Here is a 24,307-nt window from a genome sequence, read left to right as displayed (position 1 = left end):
CCGGTCTGCTGCAGTCAAGTGCTTCATTTAGGGTACAGTAAAACCCTTTTATAAGAAAGTTGGGTTTTTCATGAAGACTTTTCACTATTTATACCTCCAATGCCTGTACCAGTATTACGAGTATACCCAATTTTGCCTCATTATGTCTATTTTATTATGTCACTCCTTACTGTCTAAGCGATCACTGTTCATTGTTCAGGGCAAGTCGTGGCAAATTTTAGTTTTACATGCTATGACTCTAATTGACATATGCCATAGAACCATATGTATGGGCAGCTAGGTGGTGCATTTTTAAAAATATTGAAGGGCAAACTTGACTCAGTCAAAAGTTGTAAGAACTTGGTTTTCCGAGAGACCAATATAAAATAAGCTTTTTTCTTATCTCAGTGAAATAAATGGTGATAGTGGGCCATAGATGGTCCATGGAGGTGATTTGCTTGTTAAACCGATGAATGAGAGCAAAGCGGGCAGAACTCTCGTCCCTGTATTCCCTTTTTTGTAAAATCAAAGCTCGCGTTTTTTAACTTGGACATGAAAAAACTTAACATAATACATTTATATATATATATGATAGATACGGTAATTATATTTATTCATACAATTTCACTCGGGTTTTCAATTAAATATGTTTGAGGCTCGATATTTTCAAAAATAAGAAGGTCCTGGAGTCTGCACCGTCATGCCGGTCGGGGCCGGGAAGATTGTTGCTGTTCGAGAAAAGCGGAGTGCATCTTTCAGCTGTATAATACGGAAAATCCTTCATACGAGTTATATAGCAGGGACATGGTCGAATGCTGTCCGTTTGCACGTTCATTAAAAGTTTGCGATGTTTGGTTTTACTTAAAAGGACACTGACAGGGTATCTATGCTCGCCAAAGCTTTTATTTTTTCGTGACATATGGGAGCCAAACTACCCAGAACAGAATTTGCGGCTCAGAATTAGTTCTCTTTCCGCTCGAAAACAGCCATTCGAGAACTGGCCAGTTTGAGACGCGCTCACACTCTTGTCCGTGGTCACGTGCCGTTTTTTATGGTTTAGACTAGAGCACTATATAGCTCCTTCGGAGCAGAGTAGCGCAATCTAGAACGCCGCCTCTCGGCGACTAGCGGCGAACGCCCGGAGGTTCCAACTGCGGTCAGAAATGCATGGAGAACGTGAGAAAATCGTTGTTTCTTCAGTTTTGTGGGGATGTACGGAATGGCAATCATTTTTGACATAATAATGAAACATTTTAGATTAATTTGCGACAAGTTTTGTGCCATGCAAGGACGTAACTTTTTTTAAAAAATTGCCTGAGCGGTATCATGCAGCAGACGACACGGCGACGTCACACCATTCACGTGACCCGCTCCGGCCAACCCGAAAAGCCCATCTCCGCTGCGTGCAAAAATCGTCTGCTTCAAACGCCATTGCCCTGGAAATTGTCTTCTCAAAATTTGCACACACATCCGATATTATTAAAACTTTGATAAAGTGTTTAGCGCTTTACTAACTTCACGACAGGCTAGTTTTGAAAAGTGTGAACTCGCCATTATTTTTTTAATCAGCCGTGTTATGTCGATCTCCATGTATTCTCCCATAGGGCGGGCCGCCTCTTGGAACCCTGAGTACCACGTGACTCGCGCCTAGCTGCTCTGTCGGCCATGTTGTCGGCGAAACACGGGGTTCAAAGGATTGCGCTACTCTGTTCATTGAAGGCACACAATACTAAAAATAGACAGAAAATATTATACCCATTATCTGTGGCTTCTAAAAAACTGCAAATATGTTAATTGAAAAAAAAAATTCACTGCCAAGTGATTTTCGGTAACTTTCTCAAGTCCAGTTTCGGTTTTGAGCAGTTGCGTATTTAATAAAAATATACGCGACGCTGTAACAAAATCTTGATTGGGTAGTCTTCTAACACCATAAATCACCAAAAAACTTTAAAAAATTGGGGTGTGTCAGTGTCTTTTTAAAAAGGAAAACAAAAAGTTCAACCTGGTGTCTACTCTTGGTAAGTATTGTCACGATTTGTGTTCTAAATCCTCCTTTAATCGTGCTCACTCTTTCTCAAGGTCACGTGGTGTTATTCAAAGTGGGCATCTATATTCAATATTAAAAATAGCAAAGGGCATGAACCCCATTTTTGTGGCCTCCCAGAAACTGCAAATAAGTTTATTGAAAAAAAAAAAAAATGTTGCACAGATCAGAGGAAGTACACGTCCACGACATTCTCAATATGGCGACGTATTGCGGGTAAAGTCAACTACCCCGGGCTTGACGACGCGATGGCAGAGCATGACGGACCAACGTTACGACGGACGTAGGGGCGCTACTTCAAAATTGTTTGTGGAACCGGCCAATCAATCTTCAATCACAGAACACCAAGTGGAATGAATATAACTGCGAAACAATCTCGTGACAAACGGGGCATGCAACTACGCATGCTTCACACACCAAAAGGAGAAAAAAAACAACTGAGCCGGGTGTAGTCACGTGACTTCCGGCCATGAGCTTCCGTGCTTGTGTTCTGGTGTCGAGCAGTTAACATTGCAATTTGACTTGGTTAGTCTTTTTATCGAGCATAACATTACGCAATAACTTGCATATCAAAATACGCGCCTCTGCGCTTTAAACTTCCAAAATGATGCGATTTTAAACCGAGTTTGGACACCAGCCGGATGCACGGTGTGGCCGGATGTTAGGTACAGCCCACTCGGCGGAGCAGACGATACGCGGGGTGAGAGGGAGAGGGCATTTTTTCTCTCTCTGCTCATAGGTCGCAGTCAAAGGCTGAAAGACACGCAGGACACGCAAATACATACACACGGGCTAAAAGCGCACTGTCACGGTTACGAGCCTTGAAGGTTGTGCTCAGGGGCGGATCCAAAACTCCGTTTTCTTTCTTTTTTCTTTTTTTTTGGGGGGGGGGGGGCGGGGGGAGGGGGGAGTTTGTAAGGATACTATTCTCCCATTCGACGGAGTGGTTCCCCAAGCTCAGGGTACAAATGTGTCTGCTATATAGTGCGACCTACCCTATTTGGAACCCTTGTCCTTGAGTACCGAGCCTTCTACCACCTGGCAGGCCGGTAATCGGTTTTATTTCGGGGGTGGGGGAGGGAGCGGTCGGGGGTCTACCCATGTCAAATTGCCCTCCGAGAAGGGGGGAGAGGGGGTCGACTTCATTTGCGGGGGCTGGGGGGGGGAACGGTCGCCCCCCCCCCCCCCTTGGATCCGCCCTTGGATGTGCTTAAAGAAAAACAATGAAAGCCGTGGCGTTGCATAGTCGACGTTATTTGATTGGCGACATGAGCAGCATGCCTGCACTTCGACAGCATAGGCCAGGGGGTGGCTAGGCTTAGTGGTGTACCAACTTGTTTTTGAGTGGGGGGGGGGGCAAGCCAGACCTCCCCCCCTTCCCTCCCCTCCCCCCCCCCCCCCCCCCCCCCCCCCCCCCCCCCCCCAGGGCCGGGGGTGCGTTGCCCTTGGTATCCCTTGGGTGCTGCCGGCCAGCGTTTGCCCTGCCCAGTGGTGGCTCTTTCGGGGGGTGGCAAAACACATGCCTTGCCCCCCCCCCCCCCCCCCACACACACACTCTGAAAACTGGGGGGGGGGGGGGCGAGCGCCCCCCCTTGCCAGGCCCCCAGTTGGTACGCCCATGCCTAGGTTGATCCAGCCTAAGAGCCACAAACAAAACCATGAAAGTTCCAGGAGCCGAGGGGAGGAGGCAAACTTCTGTCCGGAGCCATAAACGAAACTCGAACTGCTTTCATCTATCCGAGTCAAAACCTTGAGTCAAAAGCAGTTCAACTGTACATAAGGTAGTAGACTACCAAACTGCAACCTGTCTTCCGATTTTTAAACCGCGTTTTATTTCTTTTTTTGGGGGGGAAGTGCTCGTGTGACCGGGAGGGAGGCAGGGAAGGGGGGGGGGGGGGGGTAGGGGAGGAAGTCGCGAGCCGCACTTCAACACGCAAAGAGCCGCATGCGGAGCCGCAGCTTGGCCACCCCTGGCACAGGCATTCCTTCTCCCTCCTCCTCTGACGCGCACGTCTTTTATCTTTGTTTTGCTTTTTTTACACCCGTGCGTCGACTGTAGTGCCGCCTGGATTGGCCCAAGATTCAAATTTGGGGGTTTTACGTGCCAAACCTACGACGGGCATCTGGCACGCCCCAGCGAAGGACTGAGGATTAATTTCGACCACCTGGGGATCTTTTGACGTGCAACCGAAAGCTCGGTTACACGGCGCCTTCTCCGCAATAAGCCTCCGTCATATTGCGGGCACCTCGGTCGGGATTCGAACCCGCCACCTGGGGATCCGTAGGATTGGCCCAAGATAACAGGTGGCATCTTCAAAGGATGTCGCGACTTTGTATTTGAAGTTTGAACTTCGCGGCACTCGAAAATAATGCTCGGTAGGGAGCGCAAGCTACCACCTATACAAGGTTGCCATATCATTTATTTAATTTATTTATTTATCAATTCATGTAATTTATTTAAAAGTTTAATTATTTTAGTAAGTACTAGTGAAATAGATAACAATAGTTTATACTAATATCATTCAGATTTTCTTATTGTTTCAATCACCGTAGTTCTCATCTGAACTGAATAGTGCGTCAAACGTTTCTAAAACTGACCCAAGACCACCCAAGACCAACATAAAGTCGCTCAATGGTGCCCAATGGGTGCCCAGCGTGCCAAGCTCCTGTTTGAAGCGACATTAGTGACGTTCGTATGAACGTATTCTACTCTAAAAACAACACAAAAAGTTATGTATGGTGTCTCTTCCTAGTATTTAAACAAAAAACATATTAGAACTTAATTCACTAAGTAACTGTTTTTTATTTAGTACGATAAACAACACAAAAGTACACTAAAGTCGTGGCATTTCGAATTTTCTTACGACGGCCGTATGCGCTCACTAGCTCTACTATTTTCATTTTGTGCACTGTGCTTCGCATTGGGCCAACCTGACAGTGTTTCGTATCGGATACGGCAAAGAATCTACACATTTCCGTCGCAAATTACTATCGCATATGGTAAGTAACGTCGAAGACGCACTTTCTGACTTTTTTAACAGCTGTCCGCCGCCGCTTGTACGTGGCAGTCGTGTTGCGTCACCGCCGAAGGCCCTTCTCGAGAGTAAACGCTGGCGACGGTAGATGCTGCGGACCGTCATTCGCTTCTTATTCGGCAATAAAACGCCGCTGAAAACTTATAAATGAATAAAGGAACAAGCTTGTGTTGATATCTAGTTCGAGGTAAGTCAGCTGTTTCGAGAATTTGGAGAGGCTGTGCGTGTTGTTCGAGTATCGTAGCGTCGACTGCTCGCCGCTTCTCGCCGCTTCTCGCACTCGCTACCCCGGAAAAAGTGCCACTTGGCAATAGCGTGAAAACGCAGTTTCTGTTCGCAAAAAGAAAAAGGCCTACACAAGACATCGGCGGAGCTCGTGACTCCTTGTTTTTTTCTCAACAGGTCAACCATCAGAATGACGGTCCCGGAGAACTACATTTACATAGTCGCCGGGGAGGTGGCGATCATCACAGCCGCTCTAAGGAGAAGCACTCGGGGAATGCACAGCCAACAGGTATGCATCCTTCAACCCGTCCAAATGTGCGTCCACGTCGCTAATGCTTCAAGGGTCGGTAGGTAGCTGGAGAACCATTAGCTGTCGGGTTTGCACTCGCATCCTGTCCATTGACAGAGATGTTTGATGTTGATTTCTACACCAAGGTACCAGATGCACATTAGAAGGCGTTGCCGTCCATACGCGAGTGTCCATGTAGCCAGGTAGGTGATGCTAGGTTCGTAGGTGGTGCGCGTCAAATGTTAACGTTGATGGGAGGGTAGATGCAGGTGAGCGTTCTAGAGACTGGCTCATCCCTGCAGACACAAAGTGTGTCACTTTCTGTCTGCCTATGATAGGTATGCTGGTGAAAGCCCCAGTCAGTGACCTAGAGGGTCTCTCATTCTGCGAAAGACACGAGTTGTACCGCTAGGTGAAGCGTTTATGTGGACACGCATTTTGTTGTATCTTGTTTATTCGCGAAGGCAAACCATTCATACTCATTCAGAAACAATCATTTCAGGAGGAAGAACAGGAGATACTGAACAACAACTTCGCAGAACTAAAGGAGGTTCTCAGCCGTGCCAGCGATCTCTCTGACATTGAACCGAGCGTGTACTTTGGGCCGTTTCTAAATGCGATACGCTTTGAGCAGACTTCTAGCATCGTCACTGGTCAAGCACTGGCATCTGTGAACAAGTTCCTCTCCTATGGACTCATAGGTAAGCTGTCAATTATTTTGAACTCCCACACATTTCTAGAGATGCCTTAGCAACACTGTTGGTTCAGTAGCACTCATTCCTTGCGTAAGTTTCTCGGGTAACCACATTTTAACGACAGATTATTGAAAGGCCACTCATTGCGATGCATGCCAGTTAATGGTTTGCTAGCTCAATTAAGAATGGGTTATCCTACTGAGGTACTGGATTGAAAAATAGCCCCTTTTATTTTTTACATTACTCGATAGAGGGGAAGTGCCTGGCTAAGAAGCAATAAATGTACAAATGCCGTTGTCACCTAGTGCAGCAAACACTTAAAAATGTACCTCAAGACCTTTATTTTTGTTTTTTGAACCAAACTACATCAGCACCATGCATGATCACCGATATGTTTGCTATTTGGCATGTTACCATACCAATCGTCTCGGTTGGCTTGTTCCTCATGGTTGATTCACGAAGGATTGAATAGCTCTGCATGTGTGTCATCACTATTCATCTGAACATCAAGGTCTCCACTAATATATTGATGGCTTCATAGAAAATAGTACACACTGGTGCCCACAGCATGACTGTTGATGGATGGATGGATAGGTGTTAATGGCTATACTTTTTGTAACAGACGGTAGCTGTTGCGATGGCCTTCGCTGGGGGCTTTAAACTCAAAAAGAATGTCTTCCTGAAGCCACGAGACCATCTGGAATCGCGGGCCCTCGCAAGGAGAAACACCGGCGTGCGTGTGCGTCCCTGTGTGTGTGTGGGTTTGTCGGTGTTGGGTTTCAACAAGAATGTTGACTCCTTACATCAGCCGCTGGAGCGCGGCAAGAACGTCTAGGGATTACATCATCTGCTCCTCGCTGAAAGAACCCCCAGAAATTGCATCAGCTGCCCCCGCACTTCGGACGCCTCGTGAACACCCGAATACCGGGGAAGGCTCCTCTCTCTCAGAGGGTCTCCTCGTCCTTGGAGGGCTATATAACTTGGGAGTGGGGAGCCCGAAATCGCCGATTGTCGATTAACCAGTCGACCATGCTACTTGTATATTCACTGCATATAAAAGTTCTCCTTCAGTACTCCCACTCCTGCCACCTTGGTGGCTCCGAGGCGAGAGCGCCGGCCTACGGATCCCCAGGTGGCGGGTTCGAATCCCGACCGAGGTGCCCGCAATATGACGGAGGCTTATTGCGGAGAAGGCGCCGTGTAACCGAGCTTTCGGTTGCACGTCAAAAGATCCCCAGGTGGTCGAAATTAGTCCTCAGTCCTCCGCTGGGGCGTGTCAGATGCCCGTCGTAGGTTTGGCACGTTAAACCCCCAAATTTGACTTTTACTCCCACTCCAGGCCTGTTTCCTCAGGGCCATCCTAGCAGCGAGCCACAGCCCCGTCTCTTGGTTCCGCACCTGAGGTCGTCACCCTCCCCAACACAACATAGCTTGCATCACCTAGCCTAAGTCTAAAAAGACAACCATATGATTCCTCCCGCCCTTTTAAGCCAATTTTCTCCCCCCTAACTATCACCAGGCAGTGTATGATATCACCAGGATGATCCTCTTGTTGACATAGTTACCAGCTGTTTACTTGGTTCAGTGAAATTATGTGGGAGGCGTATTAAATTTAAATGCATAGGAGATTAACAGTTATCTTACCGTCTTTTAGCAACGATGATCAAAGCCATGGTGGCATAAAAATAATTAGAGAAACATAACTTCAAAAATGTCTACATAAGTAACAAAGCGGACTATTCTGGCTTTTTTTTCCCCTCTCATGTCTAGGTTTGTGGGTAGTCGGGGACGAATACGAGAATAAATTTTTTCATAAGTGCACTTTTTAATTTTTGCTTGCTGTCATATGCATATTCACGAATGCCATTTTTGACAGTGTCTTTAATCTCACAGTCTATAACTTGTTTCGTGCAGCATGCAGTCAACCAGGGAAATGTGATATATGAAAATATTATGAAACTCTTCTTACGGGGTTCCACCAGTTCAGTTCAGTTTGTTAATCCTCAAAGGCACTTAAACGAAGTGCATTACTTAAGGGGACGGGGGGGGGGGGGGGGGGGGGGGTGAGTGAGGTGATGATCTAGTACAAGAGTTACCTCCCCTCCCCCCCCCCCCCCCCCCCCCCCCCCGGAAAAAAAAAAAAGAAAAAGTGTTATTTTTTGTTAGGCGATTTAATATTGTCTCAGAAGACTACCCAATCAATATTTTGCTACACCATCACTGGGAGGAAGAGGAACTGTAGAGGAGGAGAGAGTTACCGGAAGCCATGTAGCTACACCTGACTGCATTTTCTTAGTTTTTTTTTTTTGGCTGTACAAAGCAGACGAAAAACGCGCGAAAAAATGCAAAAGTCAAGCACTTCGTGCTTAACGTTTACGCATTTTTCAAGCTCTTACCAATTCGGGTTCATGAAGCAAGCAGTGTCTTCAGCCAGGAGAAGGGGTGACGACTCAGCAACGTCTTCCTGCAAATCAGCTTGTGGTCGGGTGTGTCTTATGGAATAAATGCTAATTATTTTGATCGATAAAAGATTTCTCTTTGGAAGCTAGACAGATTCGCCGGTTACATGAACTACAGATCTGAAGTAGAGGTCCGCCGCCATCGCTTAGTCCGTTTCGAGCCGTCCAGCATGCAACTCGTGTGATTCAACGCCATGTGGAGAATTACACAGAGAATGCACAGAATACTTCCGGTTCTCTGTGCAACCTTTTTTTTTTTATTTAATCAACATACTAGCAGCTTTTAGAAGCCACAAAAAATGGGTATCATATTTGTTTCTATTTTTAATATTGAGTGTGTGCTTTTGATGACCCACGACTCTGATTATATTTGGTGTGCGTATCCAAACCATCGAGAATGGCATGTGACCACGGAGAAAAGAGTGTGCGCGACTCATATCGGCCAATTCTCAATCGGCGGTTTTCAAGATAGAATATGAATTTTGAGCCGCAAATTGTGTTCTGGGTAGTTGGGCTCTCGTATGTCATATACAAACAAAAACCTTGGCGAGCATAAATACTCCATCCCTTTAACAGTGGAGATTACCAAAGTGGAAGATTGTTCTGTGCATTCACTTTTCTGGTTCATCAGACCACAGGCTGGAGTCGGCTGCGTCGGCGGCTGAGAGTGTGGCGGATGCAGTGACCCACGCCAGCTTCACAGGCACCGACCCGGCTTCGGACGAAGTGGTGCTCATGAAGATCCTGCTTGTGCTGCGCTCACTCCTTCTGTCGCCTGTTGGGGCACTGCTCTCAAACGAATCAGTCTGCGAGATGATGCAGTCCTGCATCCGGATCTGCTTCGAGTTTCGTCTTAGTGGTGAGGAGGCGACGCTGTCCTTTCATATTTCGGAATCAATGGGTGTCTTTTATGGTGGCTGAATGTACAAACTTCTTGACATCTTAAAACAATTGTTTCTTGGGTTACAGTGGTTATCTGATGTTTTTTCTTTTGACTTGTGCCTTACAAAAAGTTATGACTCTGCATGGCCATTTTAACGTGAAACATTCTGTGCCTAGACGTTCGTCATTTTGTAAAGCCTTGATAAAAGTGTGGCCGTGAGGCCAGACACTGATGAGTTTAAAAGGGGGGGAGGGGGGGGGGGGGTTGGAAAGGAAGAAGTCATGTGTCTTTGCCTGGCGGAAGTCGAACCCAGACCATCTAGATTATTAAGCGAGTGTCTTTCCAGCATGTCGCGACACATCGCCGTGAGTTGGGATGCCATTTGATGGCATCTATGGCATCCGCTCTGCATCCGGCAGATAGCAACTTGACACTCTGTCACACTCCTTTAAAACCCGGGTTAGCGCCAGCGTTTCCATTCCAGGAATTGCTATCGAGTGTACATGACATGCGTTAAGACAGTCGCTAAACTTACTAATGAAATGCGCTGAGAGCGTAGATGTTTTATGTGCAACATAATTGCCCAATAATTTGCTCTTCATTTTTCCTATTAAAAAAGTGGTCAAACATTGCAACATGCCTTTTTGCCCTAAGCATCTTAAAAAATCTGAAATTACAATCATGCGTGGCCTTTTTTCATGTTTAAAATGTGACCGAACATCACAACATGTCCCTTTGCTCTAAACATCTGAGACAACTCAAAATTACAATAATACATAGCCTTTTTCCTCATAAAAATGTGACCGAATATTGTGGTATGCACCTTTGCCCTAGGCATCCCAAAATATTCGAAATTATGAGGTGTGATCAGAAAGTTCCGGGACTGATTTTTTTAGTGTAAAAAGAGAGGGCAGCACAGTGATGCGCGCTCAGCAGTCGAAGGAAGGGACCTTCGTGTCTCCTTATACCAAAGGGCACCTCTTTGTCAACATTTGGAGCTGCGTTTCACGAGTTTTCATGACGACGTGCACGGGCATAATGGCGATCTTACTATAGACTACATACCAGAGCGAGAGCGAACGTCATTTTTGCATCCAACTCGACAAAGATAAATCAAAGACCTTCGATATGATTCAGCAGACTTGTGTAAAAAAAGCAGTGAATTTCGCGAAGTTTTTCAAGTGGCACTCGCGCTTCAGGAATGGCAGAACATCGCTGGAAGACGAAGAGCGGTAGGGCAACTTTATCCGACCTCTCCTTGACTTCGATGACGTTCTGCCATTCTCGACGTGCGAGTGCCACTCAAAACACCTCGCACACCTCACTTTTTGTTTTACGTAAGCCTTCTAAATCATTTTAGAGGTCTCTGTTATATGTTTGCTGAGCTTGACGTAAAATTGATGTGCGTTCTCGCCTTGGTTTGCAATGTATGGAAAGATTGCTGTCATGCTCGTGCATGTGGTCAAACAAACTAGTGTAGCGCAGCTCCAAATGTTCACAGAGCGATGCCCTTTGGTATAATGAGACACGAAGGTTCTTTACTTTGACTGCTGCGCGTGCATCACTGTACTGCCCTCACTTTCTACGCTACGAAATCAGTCCCAAAACTTTTTGATCGCCCCTCGTACAATCATGCATGTTTTTTTTGTTTTTTTCTATTAAAAATGCTACCAAACCTTGTGACGCACCCCCTTTTCCTGAGATCTGTTTCAGATAAAGGGGCATGTTGCAATGTTCATTTGCACTTTTAATAGGGAAAAAGGTTGAACACGATTGTAATTTTGGGTTTTCTAGAATGCTTGGGGATGTATGTTAAGGTTTTGTCATGAAAGAAATGATCTGAAAATTCACTTTGGGCCCCTTTTATATAGTACTACGAACTCGACTCTACCCTTCGCAGTATTCATATTTTTCATTATAGCATGCATGTCTGTAACAAACTTCTCCTTAGCATGACAGAGCTCTGTGTGGGCAATTCTGAATATTTTTTTGAGGGAGGTATCCACTTTTGTGCATGTAAAATGAAGGATTTCTTAAGTTTCTAGAAATTTTATGTCATTGGGACTATGTACATGAGGAAAGGCAAGCTAGTGCATTTTGAAAGAGATCCACCATCCTTTTGTTTTCTGTTCATTACGTTTCAAGTACCTGATAAGGACATGATTTGTGTCGTAATTGCAAGAAAGGATTGTGCTACTTCTGTGGGAACATATCTAGATTTTTGAGGTATCATCTCAGCTTTGGATTAAGTGTAATGTCTGCTCACCTTATGAGTGCTTGAGTAGGAGGCAACATTTTGTTTCTCCGCCTTTGCCCAGAGTTGCTACGCAAGTCAGCTGAGCAAGCCCTGATGGACATAGTGCAGTTGCTGTTCTGCCGCCTTCCTCAGTTCTCCGAAGTTGCAAAAGGGGGTTGCTCTAGAAAGGTAAGGAAGGTCAGCACACAAAAGCCCAGTCCACATGTACAGCGCAATGCTGAGTCCACACAAAAAAACAGAATTGATGCAGCACTGACTTTAACATAAGTCAGCAATCTGAACATCAGCTCTGTGTCATTAAGACAGCTCTAAGTCAGTGCTGCATTAGCAAGGTCAGCGCTATTTTGAGCGCTGACCAAGAGCTCTTAGGTAGCACTGTAATTTATGTGAGAACAGTCTTCCTACTTTTACAGCAGTCACTGTTGACGCCCCTTTCCGGCAAAAAACGCTCATGCACAAATGCAAAACCTCAGTCTACAACAGAGGCACTGCTCTTCGTCTCCCCGTCCTTCCTCACACACACGCGCGCTAACTGCGTCAAGGCTCTCTCGCTCCCCCGCATCCCCCCTGTGGGCAGCCGCCATTACGAAATACTCGCGTGGTTGTGCTTTGCAGACATGCTCCCTCACCTCCCCACTGCCGCCGTCCAGGTTCCGTTCTTGTGTGCTTTGAGCGCCCCTGTGGAACAGCTCACAAACATACTTTCGAATTTCGTTTCTTCCACTGTAGGCGCAACCATGGGCACCCCCGTTCTGCAAAAGCATTTCCGCCGGAAAAAAAAAAGCATGTCTGTGTCCTTCTCTAAAAACATGCAGCATCTTGCACAGTCGTTCCACCAAAGCACATATCTCCTCACATACGTCTCCTACATCAGTTCCACTGAAAGCAAAGAACCCACTGCAAACATTGTACCGTGGCCTAATTTTTTATTAATATCAAGCGAGCATTGACCGCCGGGACGGCTAGCGCTGTGCCGCGGAGATATGCGGCGTCACGGGAGAGATTAGGCTTGTGCGAACAAAGCTCTTTCCGTTGCGAGCGTCGTCTGCTAGGCTATTCCGTTGACCGCACACAGCCCTGTCCATTATCTGCTGGCATAACTAACCGCCTTTAAGCAAAGATCCAAACAGCGCTTGCTTGCGTGATACTGCTCAGGTGTGGCATAAACCGCGTGTCATTTCAAGTTTAATTTACTTCTTTCTTTTCATTTCATGTTTGTGTTTACTTTTGTGAACACTCACAAAACAAAAAATACGGCGACGGGACAAACTGAATGCAGCGATGCATTGAACTATATACCGCAGACAATGCTACGAGCCTTCGAAACCAATCCAGTGCTTTCACCCTGCCACGTGACATTGTGCTTCCCCATGTAGTTGTACCCAACGGGAAGGCCCAGTGACACACTTTTAGGGATGGACTGGCCAAGATGGCTCGTAGCATCGGCTGTGGTACAACACAAAGTGAAACGGATCATCAAAGTTTCCACCTGGTGTTTTGTATTATCAACTGTGTTGTTGCTGTCGTCATCTAGCCTATGTAGCCAGGTAGTCACACTTTTCTTTGACCAGCGGGCACGAGCACATTTTTATGCCTCCTCGATTGCCCATAAAAACACGGGAATGTGTTGTCGGAATGTAGATGGGCGGCATGAAGCAGAGGGATATAGCAACAACAGTTGAGGTTACACAGGCTAACGTTAATAGGACCGTGAACGCATTTCAAGAGGAGGGGCGTATCGGCGATGCGCTTCGACATTGTAAGCACCCTGCCCTCCCTTGCTACGGAGCAGGGGCTGTGTGCGATCAACGGAATAGCCTAGCAGACGACGCTCCTACCAGAAAGGTCTTTATGCGCACGCGCTTACCTAATCTCTCTCGTATCGCCGCACGCCCCCGCGGCACGGCACTGGCCGTCCCCGCGATCGACGCTCGCTTGATATTATTAAAATATTGGGCCACTGTGCAGTACACCGGCTGAAGGCAAACCTCCTTAGGCATGCCTTTCCGTGCTGCAACAGCTACCGCCGTCATTTGCAGCACACTTTGTGTGGTTGTTCGCAATCTTTTTTCTTAGTTCTACGTCTCATGCACAATGCTGCTTGAAGTAAGGCTTTGCATTGTGTTCATAACAGCCTTTCATTGGGACTCTTATATCTTGCACATGGTTCTAGGGACTGAATAAGAAAAGAGAATTGGATCGGAAATAAACTAGACTAGGGGATGCGTGGCACATACTACATAATGTACAGCAGTTCCTTTCTTTTTGATTCTTTCCTTCCTCCTCTTTTTGTTTGCCATGCCTGACACTCTGCCTCAAGCCTTTTCCTCGGCATTCTCTGTACCGAGATTTCTGTTGGACGAAGTCGTTCTCATTTCCCGCAGCTTAAAATCAAGGCGAGTGGCATGGAGAGCTCCAAGAGTGCCAAGAAACGCCGCTCCCCTCAGCCGAGGCACAAGAAGCTCAGCAGGGAGCCCCATTCATCACCGCAACAACAGCAACCACCACAGTCTGCGGCTGCAGCTCCTCAACAGCAACAGACGTCGTCTGCTCAAGACGCTGCCGGCCTCCCGGCGGCCCCCACTCCCTTGGCTTCCGATGCCTCGCCCCTTTCCCCTCCTCCTCCCTCCAGCATTGCAACTCCCGACTCGGAGAATTCACCCTTTCCTGCCCTGGACACCCCCGCTTTGGGCACCCCCGGTCTCGAGGATGGTTCCCCGACGAGAGTGATCCGCCTCTCGGACTCCGTGACCTCCATGGTGGACCTTGAAGTAAACGCCACCAGCGGCCAGGGCGAGTGCATGCTCAGTGAACAGGCAAGTGACACTCGTCTTTCTTTACTGTGACAACTGCTATGGGCTCTCCACACCATTTGAAACAATGAAGTGGCGCGTCCGTCGACGATATCGCCAAATGCATAAAAAAGAAAGCTTGCCGCGGTTTTCTCAAGATTCAGTCCCAGGTTTGCCAATTATGAAGCGAGCATGCTACCACGGATCCAGGTGAGTTGCTTCAATGCACCGCCTAATTAACCGCGCGTGTAGAGGACAGCCGAGCATGAGTGTATCGTGCAGCGCCCACTAGATGGCCCCAGTCGCGGCGACGTCGCATTTGCGTGTTTAGAGTAAAGGAGTGTGTCACTGTCTGAGCAGACATTGGCCATGTCTCCTTCACGTAAGATGCAGACTTTGACAAAAGAAGCGAAGTGCATCATCACAAGGTCATCATAAGGTCATTGCAAGTTTACTGCTACTAGATACATAAGGATATCGTAGGGTTCAATAAGCTTCTGCAGCTATCGCTGCGACTGTACTGAGGATTCACATAGGATGGATAATGTTTCTGCAACCAGAATTTTTTGCTGTTGTTATCGTTGAGCTTGGTATCGCTGCTTTTAACAATATGGCTGGCTCCTAACAACTTTCTATGATGCACTTCTGTAACAGAAGGTGGTTGCACAAGTATGGCATTAGAGTTTGTCTGGAATTCGCTTCCTCACTGACTCAACACACGTTGGCGCTGCACTTGTGACCCTTTGGTGCTCCCTGCTGACCTTCAGCGGGTGACGTAAAAAATTTAATTGTTTAGCGAGCGTGCTCGCACCCATGATAGGAGGGTGTGTGGCGAACAGAACAGTCATGTACTTTGGAGGAAAACAGGGAGACGCAAAATACCAGGATATAACTTGGGGACCGCAAAAGAAGCAAGCCTCGCATTCCACTCTTGCTGGAGCGCCAGCTATGGCAGGGCTTTCTTAAAGGTGCTACGCACAACAATCTTTGCTTGTCGAGGTTAAAAATGTGCACCAAGTTTACCTGTGGAACGTCACCATGAAGCAACATTCAGTATGTTCTGTGTTACCAGATCAACCACAATAAAAATCAATTGCTGCGGTATTGTTTTCACACAATAGGGAAAGAGGCAAATTTTACAAAATTTTGTTATTGTTGTAAATTGGCAACTTCATTCTTTTTATTGTTGTGTGCTGTATTTGTTATATTATCCTCTCTTTCGTTCCTCATTCCGGCTATAATGTCCGCCGAGCAAGGTAGGCATCAAACTGATCAGCAAGTCATTCATTCAGTCAGTCATATTGACGGGTGCTAAATTGGTAGCTATAGAACCTTTCAGCAAGATTCGGTCTCACATTTTAACAGCGGTGTACGTCACTTGTCGTACGTGTTCCAAGCATAAGCAACAAACATTGGCATCTAATGCCTTAATTTGACGAAGAACAAAACATCATCTTCATCGTGCTGCAAGCTCATTATCGTAACAGGCTAACACACAGTTATGGGTATACAGCCAACTGGGCTGCACACTCTTGACTTATACGGTGTCCTCAATTTGTGGCATTACGGCATTTGCGGACGGTTCCTCAGACGTTGAGAAGTGTTTTTAAGGATCGCCCTGTGTGTGCGTCCATTGCAGAGCCATCTGGAGAGTCCCTTCAGTGCGAGTGAGTGCAGCCTGGCAGCGCAGGAACCCTCGAGCCTGGAGGCGAGCTGCGAAAAAGAGGGAGGCACCGTCGTGGCCATGGGGGGCACGGGGGACAACGACTACGTCAATCCTCACGGGGTGCGCTTTACTGCACTGCACCAGAGCAGGGAAGGTGTGTCCCTCTTTGAAACCTTTGACGCTGCTTGCAATTGGCTAGCTCAAGTGAATTGAAAAAGTGCAGGGCAGATGTGTCAATTTTTCTTTTCCTAAGTCTGTTATGGATTATACCTGTCTGTGTTACGACATACACCTGTTGAACTCTAGGTTGAAAGATTTAAGGCATTCGGGACTTTTATTGTCAGTCTGCTCCGAGATATGACAACCCATTTTTGTGAAATAGGAGGACAACGCAGTCGCTGACCGATTTTTCGGGTGCCGGTAATTCGGACTTGGTCAATATTTCGGACCTGAACGAGGAATTGTGACCTACCCATAGAAATAGCGCATAGTCACAATCAACGTCTCGGACAGCTTGAAGTCCGAAGGTTTGATTTTTCGGACAAAATCGTCGCGAACGATGAGCGGGAAACATCACCGAGAAGCTGCCATTTTATATTCTATGTTGCCTGCATGTGGGTTGGCTTGGTCTGGCAGCGCTACTTGAGTACTGCCAAGTCCTACCACTAGCTGACATTATGCTATTGTGTTTTTTTTGCTTTCTCTAGCCGCGCGTCATTATCATAATCGTTGTTACCCTTTTGCTTTTTTCATTTGCCATTCTGCAGTCGTGGACTTGCACCTTTCATTTCATCTCACTGAATTGTGTTTTCGGACTACGCCGGCTTGGACGTCGTGGCTCCATTTGTTCTTTCACTGTCGCAAAGTGTCACCAGGAAGCGCAGAAAGTACTCAATCATAATGCTAGAAAAGAAGGCAGTGATTCTTAAGCTAATAGAAAGTGGCCGAACACAAGCGGAGGTATCACCTGAAGCAAGGCTTGTAGGTGTAATCTGAAGTGAGGCACTCTTGACAGCTTTTTTAAGCCCGCTTAGACGTTATAAAGGTTAGTTTTTAATCTTCCAATTTTTTGGACTGCTCTCTCATTCAAACGTTTTTTTGGTCCCTGCAAATTCTGAAAAATCGGTCGGTGACTGTATCTAGCATAGAGTAAGACATTCAACCCAAGATCTTTATGATCATTAATAATCACACTCTTAAATGAAAATATTGAACAATGGTATTTTGAACGGACTGCTGTCTTTCACTCGAAGCACCCTGCGCTGGTAAGCACTCGAAGAGTAGGTGCCAAAGTTTTCAATACATACCCTGTGGTTTAGTCCAAAGCTGCAATCCCATCTTCTGTCGACAATACATTAGGAAAGTCACTTTTTACAGTCTCTATGAAGATAATCTACACGTGGCTTGCATGTGACGTCATAGAACCATTCCCACTTATTCTTCTTGAGGAAAACAAATTCGCTGGTACAAAACACATGCTGCAAGACATACCCACTTAGCAGCAAGGCCACCAGAATGTCAGCTGGTGCGACATCAGTGCAACCCATGTATGGCTGTAAGAAGACATATCTATACTCTGTTCACCCCTAAGCTGTCAGTGTCGTGGATGCTACATGTTAGTTGAACCAGATGTAAGTCAATCTTTCGCCACGTGATCAGGCTCCCACTCGCTCCCATGCATGATAAAAGGGAAGCAGTTGAATGGTCCAGCGGGCTCATAGTTTCTGCCGCACTGTCAGCTTAAGGGTGGACGGAGCGCAAAATGTGGTGGGTTTGCGTCTCTGTCCTGCTGAACTTGTACTACCTTACTCTTCAGTTATTTGACGTGGAACTTTTTGTAGTCCATATACACAACCTTATAACAACTAAGATGCACTTTATCGTGACGTGCCAGTTATGTTAGTTTTAGGGGTGAAGCTCCTTAGGGTCTAACCTTGTTTGGCGTCCGTACTCACATCGATTGCCATCCCATCTGTCTTCTTAAAAAAAGAAAAAATGTTTGCACTGTTGACGGGATTCGAACCTGTGCAGGGAGACCCCAATGGACTTCTAGTCCATCGCCTTAACCCAGGGCCGGCGCTACATAACGCGAAACCCAGGGCAAGAAAGTAAAAAAAAAAAAAGTCAACAAAAGTTTAAAAAGCAAAATCTGAAATTTAAAAATAACTTCGCTTATACTAAACATGAAGAAAAACGAGACGGGCACATTATCGTGCAGGATATCTCTGGTGTGTATTTATTCAGTAGTGCTATGTGCAGATTGGCTTGGTTTTTTATATATGCAATAAATGAACGGAACAGAGAACTGAGCAATTACAAAGGTGCTATCGACGCACGCCAGCCATAAAGTCACAACAAGGAAAACGAGAAAATAACATTACAAAACCTAGACTATACGAAGATATGAAGGAAAGCAACAATACACTACGCAAGTGCCCAGCCCAATGGGAATATCACACAGTCTAGGACGGGCAAGTTCATCGCTTCGGAGAGCTAACACGGCACGTGCCACGTCCATGATGGCGCTATCGAAAAGCTCTTTCTTGAAAATTTTTATATACATTGCAGCGCGTCTTGTAATGTAAATATACTTTTTGTAAAAGTATATTTTCGTCATCATTCGCCGTGCTTGGCTCACCACGTGCTGTATGTGCAGACAGGCGGGAGCGGACCTTTTGCCTGTCTGCAAACTTAAAAGGCAACTTTTCTCACCTTTCTTGCACTGAACATATTTACAACACTAGTTTTATCGATGGTCGACAAAATTTCCTGCTCTATGGAGAGCGTAGCCAAGCCAGACAGACGTTCTTGTTTCATCGTTGAGCGGAGGTATATCTTGATCAGTTTCAACTTCGAAAAGCTCCTTTCCGCGGAGGCAACGGAGAGCGGTATGGTTAGCAAAATTCGGAGAGCAATGCATGTGTTCGGGTGGAACAGTCTGCAAATTGGCGAAGGGCCCCGCGCCCGTCGGCCAGCTATTTTTTCCTTTGGAAAACTCCACGAGGAGAGGTTAGTTTTGTAACACAGGAATTTTTCTGTCCGGGTGGAGCAATCCCCCCGCCTTAACCACTCGGCCACGACTGCGGGACGAGTAGGGGGCTCTGAGATGTGGTAGCAACTCAAGAGCTGGAGATGTCATGAATGAAACGTTGCATGTTACCACTCAACGTCTATTCAGGAGAGGGCACTGCGGTCAAATGCATATATAATCGCGTTAAACTTTGCATGCATGGCCTCGACGTTTATAGACGAGAGGGCGCTGCGGTCAAATGCTCAAATGCGTCTATAACTACGTTCCATACCACACATTCTCTTTGTTTTTTACACAGTTCGAGGGTATATATTTCGCTCCATTTATTACCATTGCCAATCTCCAGATCAGTTATTATTATTTGGTGTGGCCCTCAGGGGGTGCGAGGGCCTCTGCTCGATCAACTTTTTAATGTGATATCTCGTGTCGCAGAAAAGCCGGCCTCGGTGGCGTGACGCGAAAATCCTGATTGGTCGATAGGGTCACTACATCACAGCCACATGACTGTGCGCAGAAATTTCAAACAACCCACAACGCTCACGCGGAATGTTACGTCACACATGGAATGAAAGTGATTAAAAAAACAGGCCATAATGCAGATAACTTAAAGGGGCAGTGCAACGGTTTTAATGTTGAAAGAATTGCCAGTTTGCATTTTTTATATTGTTCATACAAGCCCAAGTGACCAAAAACGCGTCACCTTTCCCAAAAAAACGGCTATTCTGCTGCGTAATCGCAAGGCAAAAAACGAATTATTTGCCGATCTGCAGCCGCCGGTGGCGGCTACGGGAACTAAAATGACGGCGTCTCTGGGGGATACGCGGAAGTCAACAAACCCTGTCTCCCTCCGCTGCTACACTCGCCGTCAGCCCCATAGAGAACCGTCCTTTGTGTCCATCGCTCGCCGCGACCTTCGACGAGGCTAATCCTTTGAAAGTCCACAATCGCGGAGGAAGCGGCTGGGGTCTCTGAAGAGAGGGCCCAAGGGGAAACCACGTGAACCCCCAGAGACGTCACTCGAAAGTCGGCGCGGAGAGTTGAGAGGCACTTCGACCTTCGATTTGTTTCATTTTTTTAAATAAGAACTAGCGCTCGCAAGAAAATGCGGCTTTCGGTTTTTCGTTCCATAGGTGACGCAGATTAACTTCCGCACTTAACTGGCCAAAGTCTGAAAATCGTTGCACTGCCCCTTTAAAGGTCGCCACATGTCTCAAATGATTTCACTTTATAAAGTAATTCATTTGCCTTAAAGAAAAATTTGAAGAATTTTAGTGGGATTCGAACCCACGGCCCTCCGGTCACGAGCCAGACACTCTACTGACTATGCCATGTCTGCCGCACTTCATGCTTACTGGTAGTAAGAGCATGAGAAGCGAATGAGAAGGCGATGCAAATGGGGCCCGATAAACGCTATCGCATTCCACTCTTAAAGACAAGGCTTAAGCGTCCTCCAAGTTTTTTTTCCTTTGGCCTCCCCCCACTTTTATGTTTGAAATTAGAACTAAATTAATTTGAATTTAAATGATACAATGTATTTCTGCAAAAATTTCATTGTTCATAACGGTGTACATAGCTGATTTTCCCAGACCTGGTCGTTGTGCTATCTTCCCCTTTCACGAGGCTTGTCCCGGTTGGTTCCAGGCTCGGGGCCCGTGGTGCCCTATGGTCTCCCGTGCGTGCGCGAGCTGCTACGCTTTTTGTCAAGCCTACTGTACCCTCACGACGCTTCTGTGGCCACGGAGATGATGATCCACTCTGGGCTGAGCCTGCTAGCAGTGGCCCTGGAGAGCGGGGCGGACCACGTGGGCAGCTTCCCCTCCCTCCTGGACCTGGTCAAGGACGACGTCTGCCGGAACCTCCTGGCCGTGAGATAGTGCACTTTTTGTAGAAGAAATTGCAGTTGGGCTAGTTGGCGAACGTTATGAAGCATGGTGTAAGGTGCAAAAAACGACGGACACTAAGAAGAAGGCACACACATTCGTGTGTGTCTTTTTCCTTGAGTCCATTGTTTTTTGCGCCTTACACCACGCCTCACAGTGCCCTCTCCGCCCGCCTTTCCAGGCTATCGACAACCTTCCGTAGGAAGAATGGATCTTCGTGTGCCAGCCATGCTCTTCACGTGGCAGGAATGTCTGGCAAAAGATGTTCTTTTTAACACACAAAACATGCTTTATCAGCCAAATTTTACGAGAAAACCGTCATGAAGGACTGTCAATGAAATGACACCCTGTTGTCATGTAATGCCGTAATGTCACGTGACATCGTAAAGTCATTGTAACATAACATGATGTCATGCGACACCATGATGTTACGTAACACGACACCACATAACATCATGATATTATATTACACCATGCCATGTCACAGACATCGCATGACATCGTACACACACATGACATGTGTCAGACTCCTTCGCGACAGATTCTGTGCTCCCCGGCCTTTGTTGGCTTGATCAAGCTGGCGTAATTATCTCGTCCAGTTTTCCCGCTTGGACGTTGGCTGGCTTCGATGTATGATGGCTGTGGAATAGGCACTGTGGGCTTACAAATGTTGACAAAAGTGTGAACTGCGATTCGTCATATTATACTCGGGGGTAGCTGTTCTTGGCATTTTTAAGGAGAGGAGGAGAGCGCACGCACGGCTTTCTTTGATCGGCGTTTAAAATGGAAGGGGGCACGCACGCCCATACCTTCGACTGTGTTACCGAAGAAATTTGTCCCCGAGTACTGTCTGCAATGCCTTAAAAGGCTTCAACTTGCGTGTCATGGTATGGGCTTTCACTAAGGCTTTGTGTTTGATGGAATGAACTGTTATGAGAGGTTCAGCACAGTTTGTGGTGTATTGCAGATATATTTCACTTTTAAAGCTCTGTTCCAGGCCAGGTGGAAAACCAATCAATCACTTTGTGCTTCTTAGACGCTATTGGAAGAACCACATGTACAATTTTTGCTTTGAGAGCCGACACAAAAGACACTTTGACGTTCTCTGTCGAATTGCTTCAGTGTGTCATGCTTTTGAACTACATGGTGCAACGGTTTTCCTCCCATGCAGCTCCTGAGCACCCAACGGTTGTCCATCTTCGTGTCATCTTTGCGAGTCAGCTTCCTCCTCTTCGAGTCTCTTCGTACTCATCTCAAGTTCCAGTTGGAGGTGATGTACCAAACGCTTGTTCCAACAAACTTTATGAATACTCTTTGCATACACCATCCTGTGCCGCCGATAAAGTCGTATTGGCACCATTTAAAAGCGAGTTCCATTGGTTTTCTTCTCATCTTCATATCTTTGTGGAACAAATAGCCAAAATCAAAAGAACCCGCTGCCGCCGCCACCGCAAGGTTCTTGGAACATTTTCCGCGTGTCTAGAAAGAGGCGAAAACAAGCTGCGGGAGCACAAGGTGGACACAAAGCAGCGGAGGCGGCGCGACTTGCACGATAGCTTTTCCTTCTCTGTATCAACCGCCAAATTTCAAAGGGTTTTTGCTGGACAACCCCTTCAGGTATTCGAGTGACGTGTGCAGTCGGTTATGGTTTCTGAGAGACCCGACGCTCACGCGATCCAACGAGACCCGTTCTGGTCCAAGAATTCCCCGGCCAAAATCAGTGCGACACGCAATTCTCTCTGCCAAAAGCAAATCTCTTAGAATGCATCTTTCAACGTTGCAACAGTTACCGCTGTCTGTCGCAGCACACTTTATGCAGTCTCTTGAATTTTTTATTTATGTTTTAGATGTACCTGACCAAACTGGTGGAACTGATTTCGAGCGAGTCGCTGGCAGTGACACGCGACCACAAGGAACTGTCGGTGGACGCGGTGGTGCAGTTCTGGCGCATACCGGGCCTCATCACGGAGCTGTACCTCAACTACGACTGCGATCTCTTCTGCTCCAACATGTTCGAGGACCTCACCAAGGTGCTCTCAAAGGTGGGTTGCGTTTCTCACGCCGAAGTCTGGGCACCTGAACTGATTCTGAGTTTCAACAAATTTCGGCTCTGTTTTCTGAATTTACACTTCTCGTGGTGCCTGTCGGTTTGGTTGACCTACGCCGCGTAGGTTACGGGTTCAGCAACATCCAATTAGAAGCATCACAAATTGGAAAGCTGTTTTGGAGTTCTAGTGAATTGCTAGTTTATGAAATTGCAATGTAGTGCAGACGTATCTTTGAGTAAATGCAGCATTTCGCAAGTTGTTAGGTGACTGTTACTAACAGGCTGTTCAATTAAAGGGCACTTTTTCTGTGTGTCATATCTTTTATATCCAGGATTGGGTTTTTTAGGGTTTCAAATTTTTATTAGCCTGTAAGAAAAGAAAACAAAACTTGGATAGTTTTGTTTTCTGCAAAAGATGGGAAGTAAACAAATTCATGTGACGGAAATGCATCACATGAGATGGCGGCCAGTTTAAGCACTTTTAATGTTGTTTCTTCAATGTGCATTCTTAATCAACTCAGAAAAATATTTTCAATTGCACGTGCAAATATTTGTTTCTTTTTAAAACAATGTTTGTAGCACAGTAAATAGGTTTGAGATAACCCATTTTCTTAGTTTTCGGGTGTCACGTCTTTTTTTTTTGTTTTTTAATGCTTTCTTATGCTTTGTTTTTGGGCAATCTCTTTTTCCCAGAACGCTTTTCCCGTGACTGGTCTGCAGTCCATCCACCTGCTCTCTCTAGACGCGCTGCTCGCTGTCATCGACAGCATCGAGACCCACTGCCACTTCCGGATGCTCAATGAGAACCACGCCACCAGGGGGGCGTTAGAAGCAGGTGACTGAGCCGCCTTTGTTGCTTTTGTTTTTCTTATCGCGGCTGACGTTTTGTCTAACTCGAAATATTACGCTGGTTTTGCGAGTCCCGCTCATTATACACTAGGTTCCACGTTTTCCGCACGGCTTTTTCCATAGTTACCTTTTTGTTTTGAGAACCATCAAAGGGTTGACATATGCTATAAAGTAAA

General features: G+C 46.5%; 1 protein-coding gene across 2 annotated transcripts in view; it reads left to right on the top strand.

Moving 5' to 3' along the window:
* The first annotated feature begins 4,875 nt into the window (after positions 1 to 4,875).
* LOC115328431 (Golgi-specific brefeldin A-resistance guanine nucleotide exchange factor 1) overlaps positions 4,876 to 24,307 on the top strand; it is a 55,823-nt gene continuing 36,391 nt past the window's right edge. The window contains exons 1-11 of one of the 2 annotated variants that reach the window (XM_029989642.4): positions 4,876 to 5,023; positions 5,461 to 5,572; positions 6,075 to 6,273; positions 9,358 to 9,585; positions 11,928 to 12,034; positions 14,251 to 14,682; positions 16,298 to 16,478; positions 20,997 to 21,220; positions 22,407 to 22,505; positions 23,083 to 23,277; positions 23,976 to 24,117. In XM_029989642.4, the coding sequence (XP_029845502.2) occupies positions 5,474 to 5,572; positions 6,075 to 6,273; positions 9,358 to 9,585; positions 11,928 to 12,034; positions 14,251 to 14,682; positions 16,298 to 16,478; positions 20,997 to 21,220; positions 22,407 to 22,505; positions 23,083 to 23,277; positions 23,976 to 24,117 (1,906 nt within the window). In that variant the 5' untranslated portion in view covers positions 4,876 to 5,023; positions 5,461 to 5,473. Of the gene's footprint in view, positions 5,024 to 5,065; positions 5,246 to 5,460; positions 5,573 to 6,074; positions 6,274 to 9,357; positions 9,586 to 11,927; positions 12,035 to 14,250; positions 14,683 to 16,297; positions 16,479 to 20,996; positions 21,221 to 22,406; positions 22,506 to 23,082; positions 23,278 to 23,975; positions 24,118 to 24,307 lie in introns of those variants that run through there. The other variant, XM_029989641.4, reaches the window with a different exon arrangement.

Source organism: Ixodes scapularis, unplaced genomic scaffold (assembly GCF_016920785.2).
Source record: "Ixodes scapularis isolate PalLabHiFi unplaced genomic scaffold, ASM1692078v2 PGA_scaffold3__209_contigs__length_174095766, whole genome shotgun sequence".
NCBI classification, from domain to species: domain Eukaryota; kingdom Metazoa; phylum Arthropoda; class Arachnida; order Ixodida; family Ixodidae; genus Ixodes; species Ixodes scapularis.
Note: the sequence above shows the minus strand (reverse complement) of the source record. Positions and strands in the feature narration are given on the sequence as shown.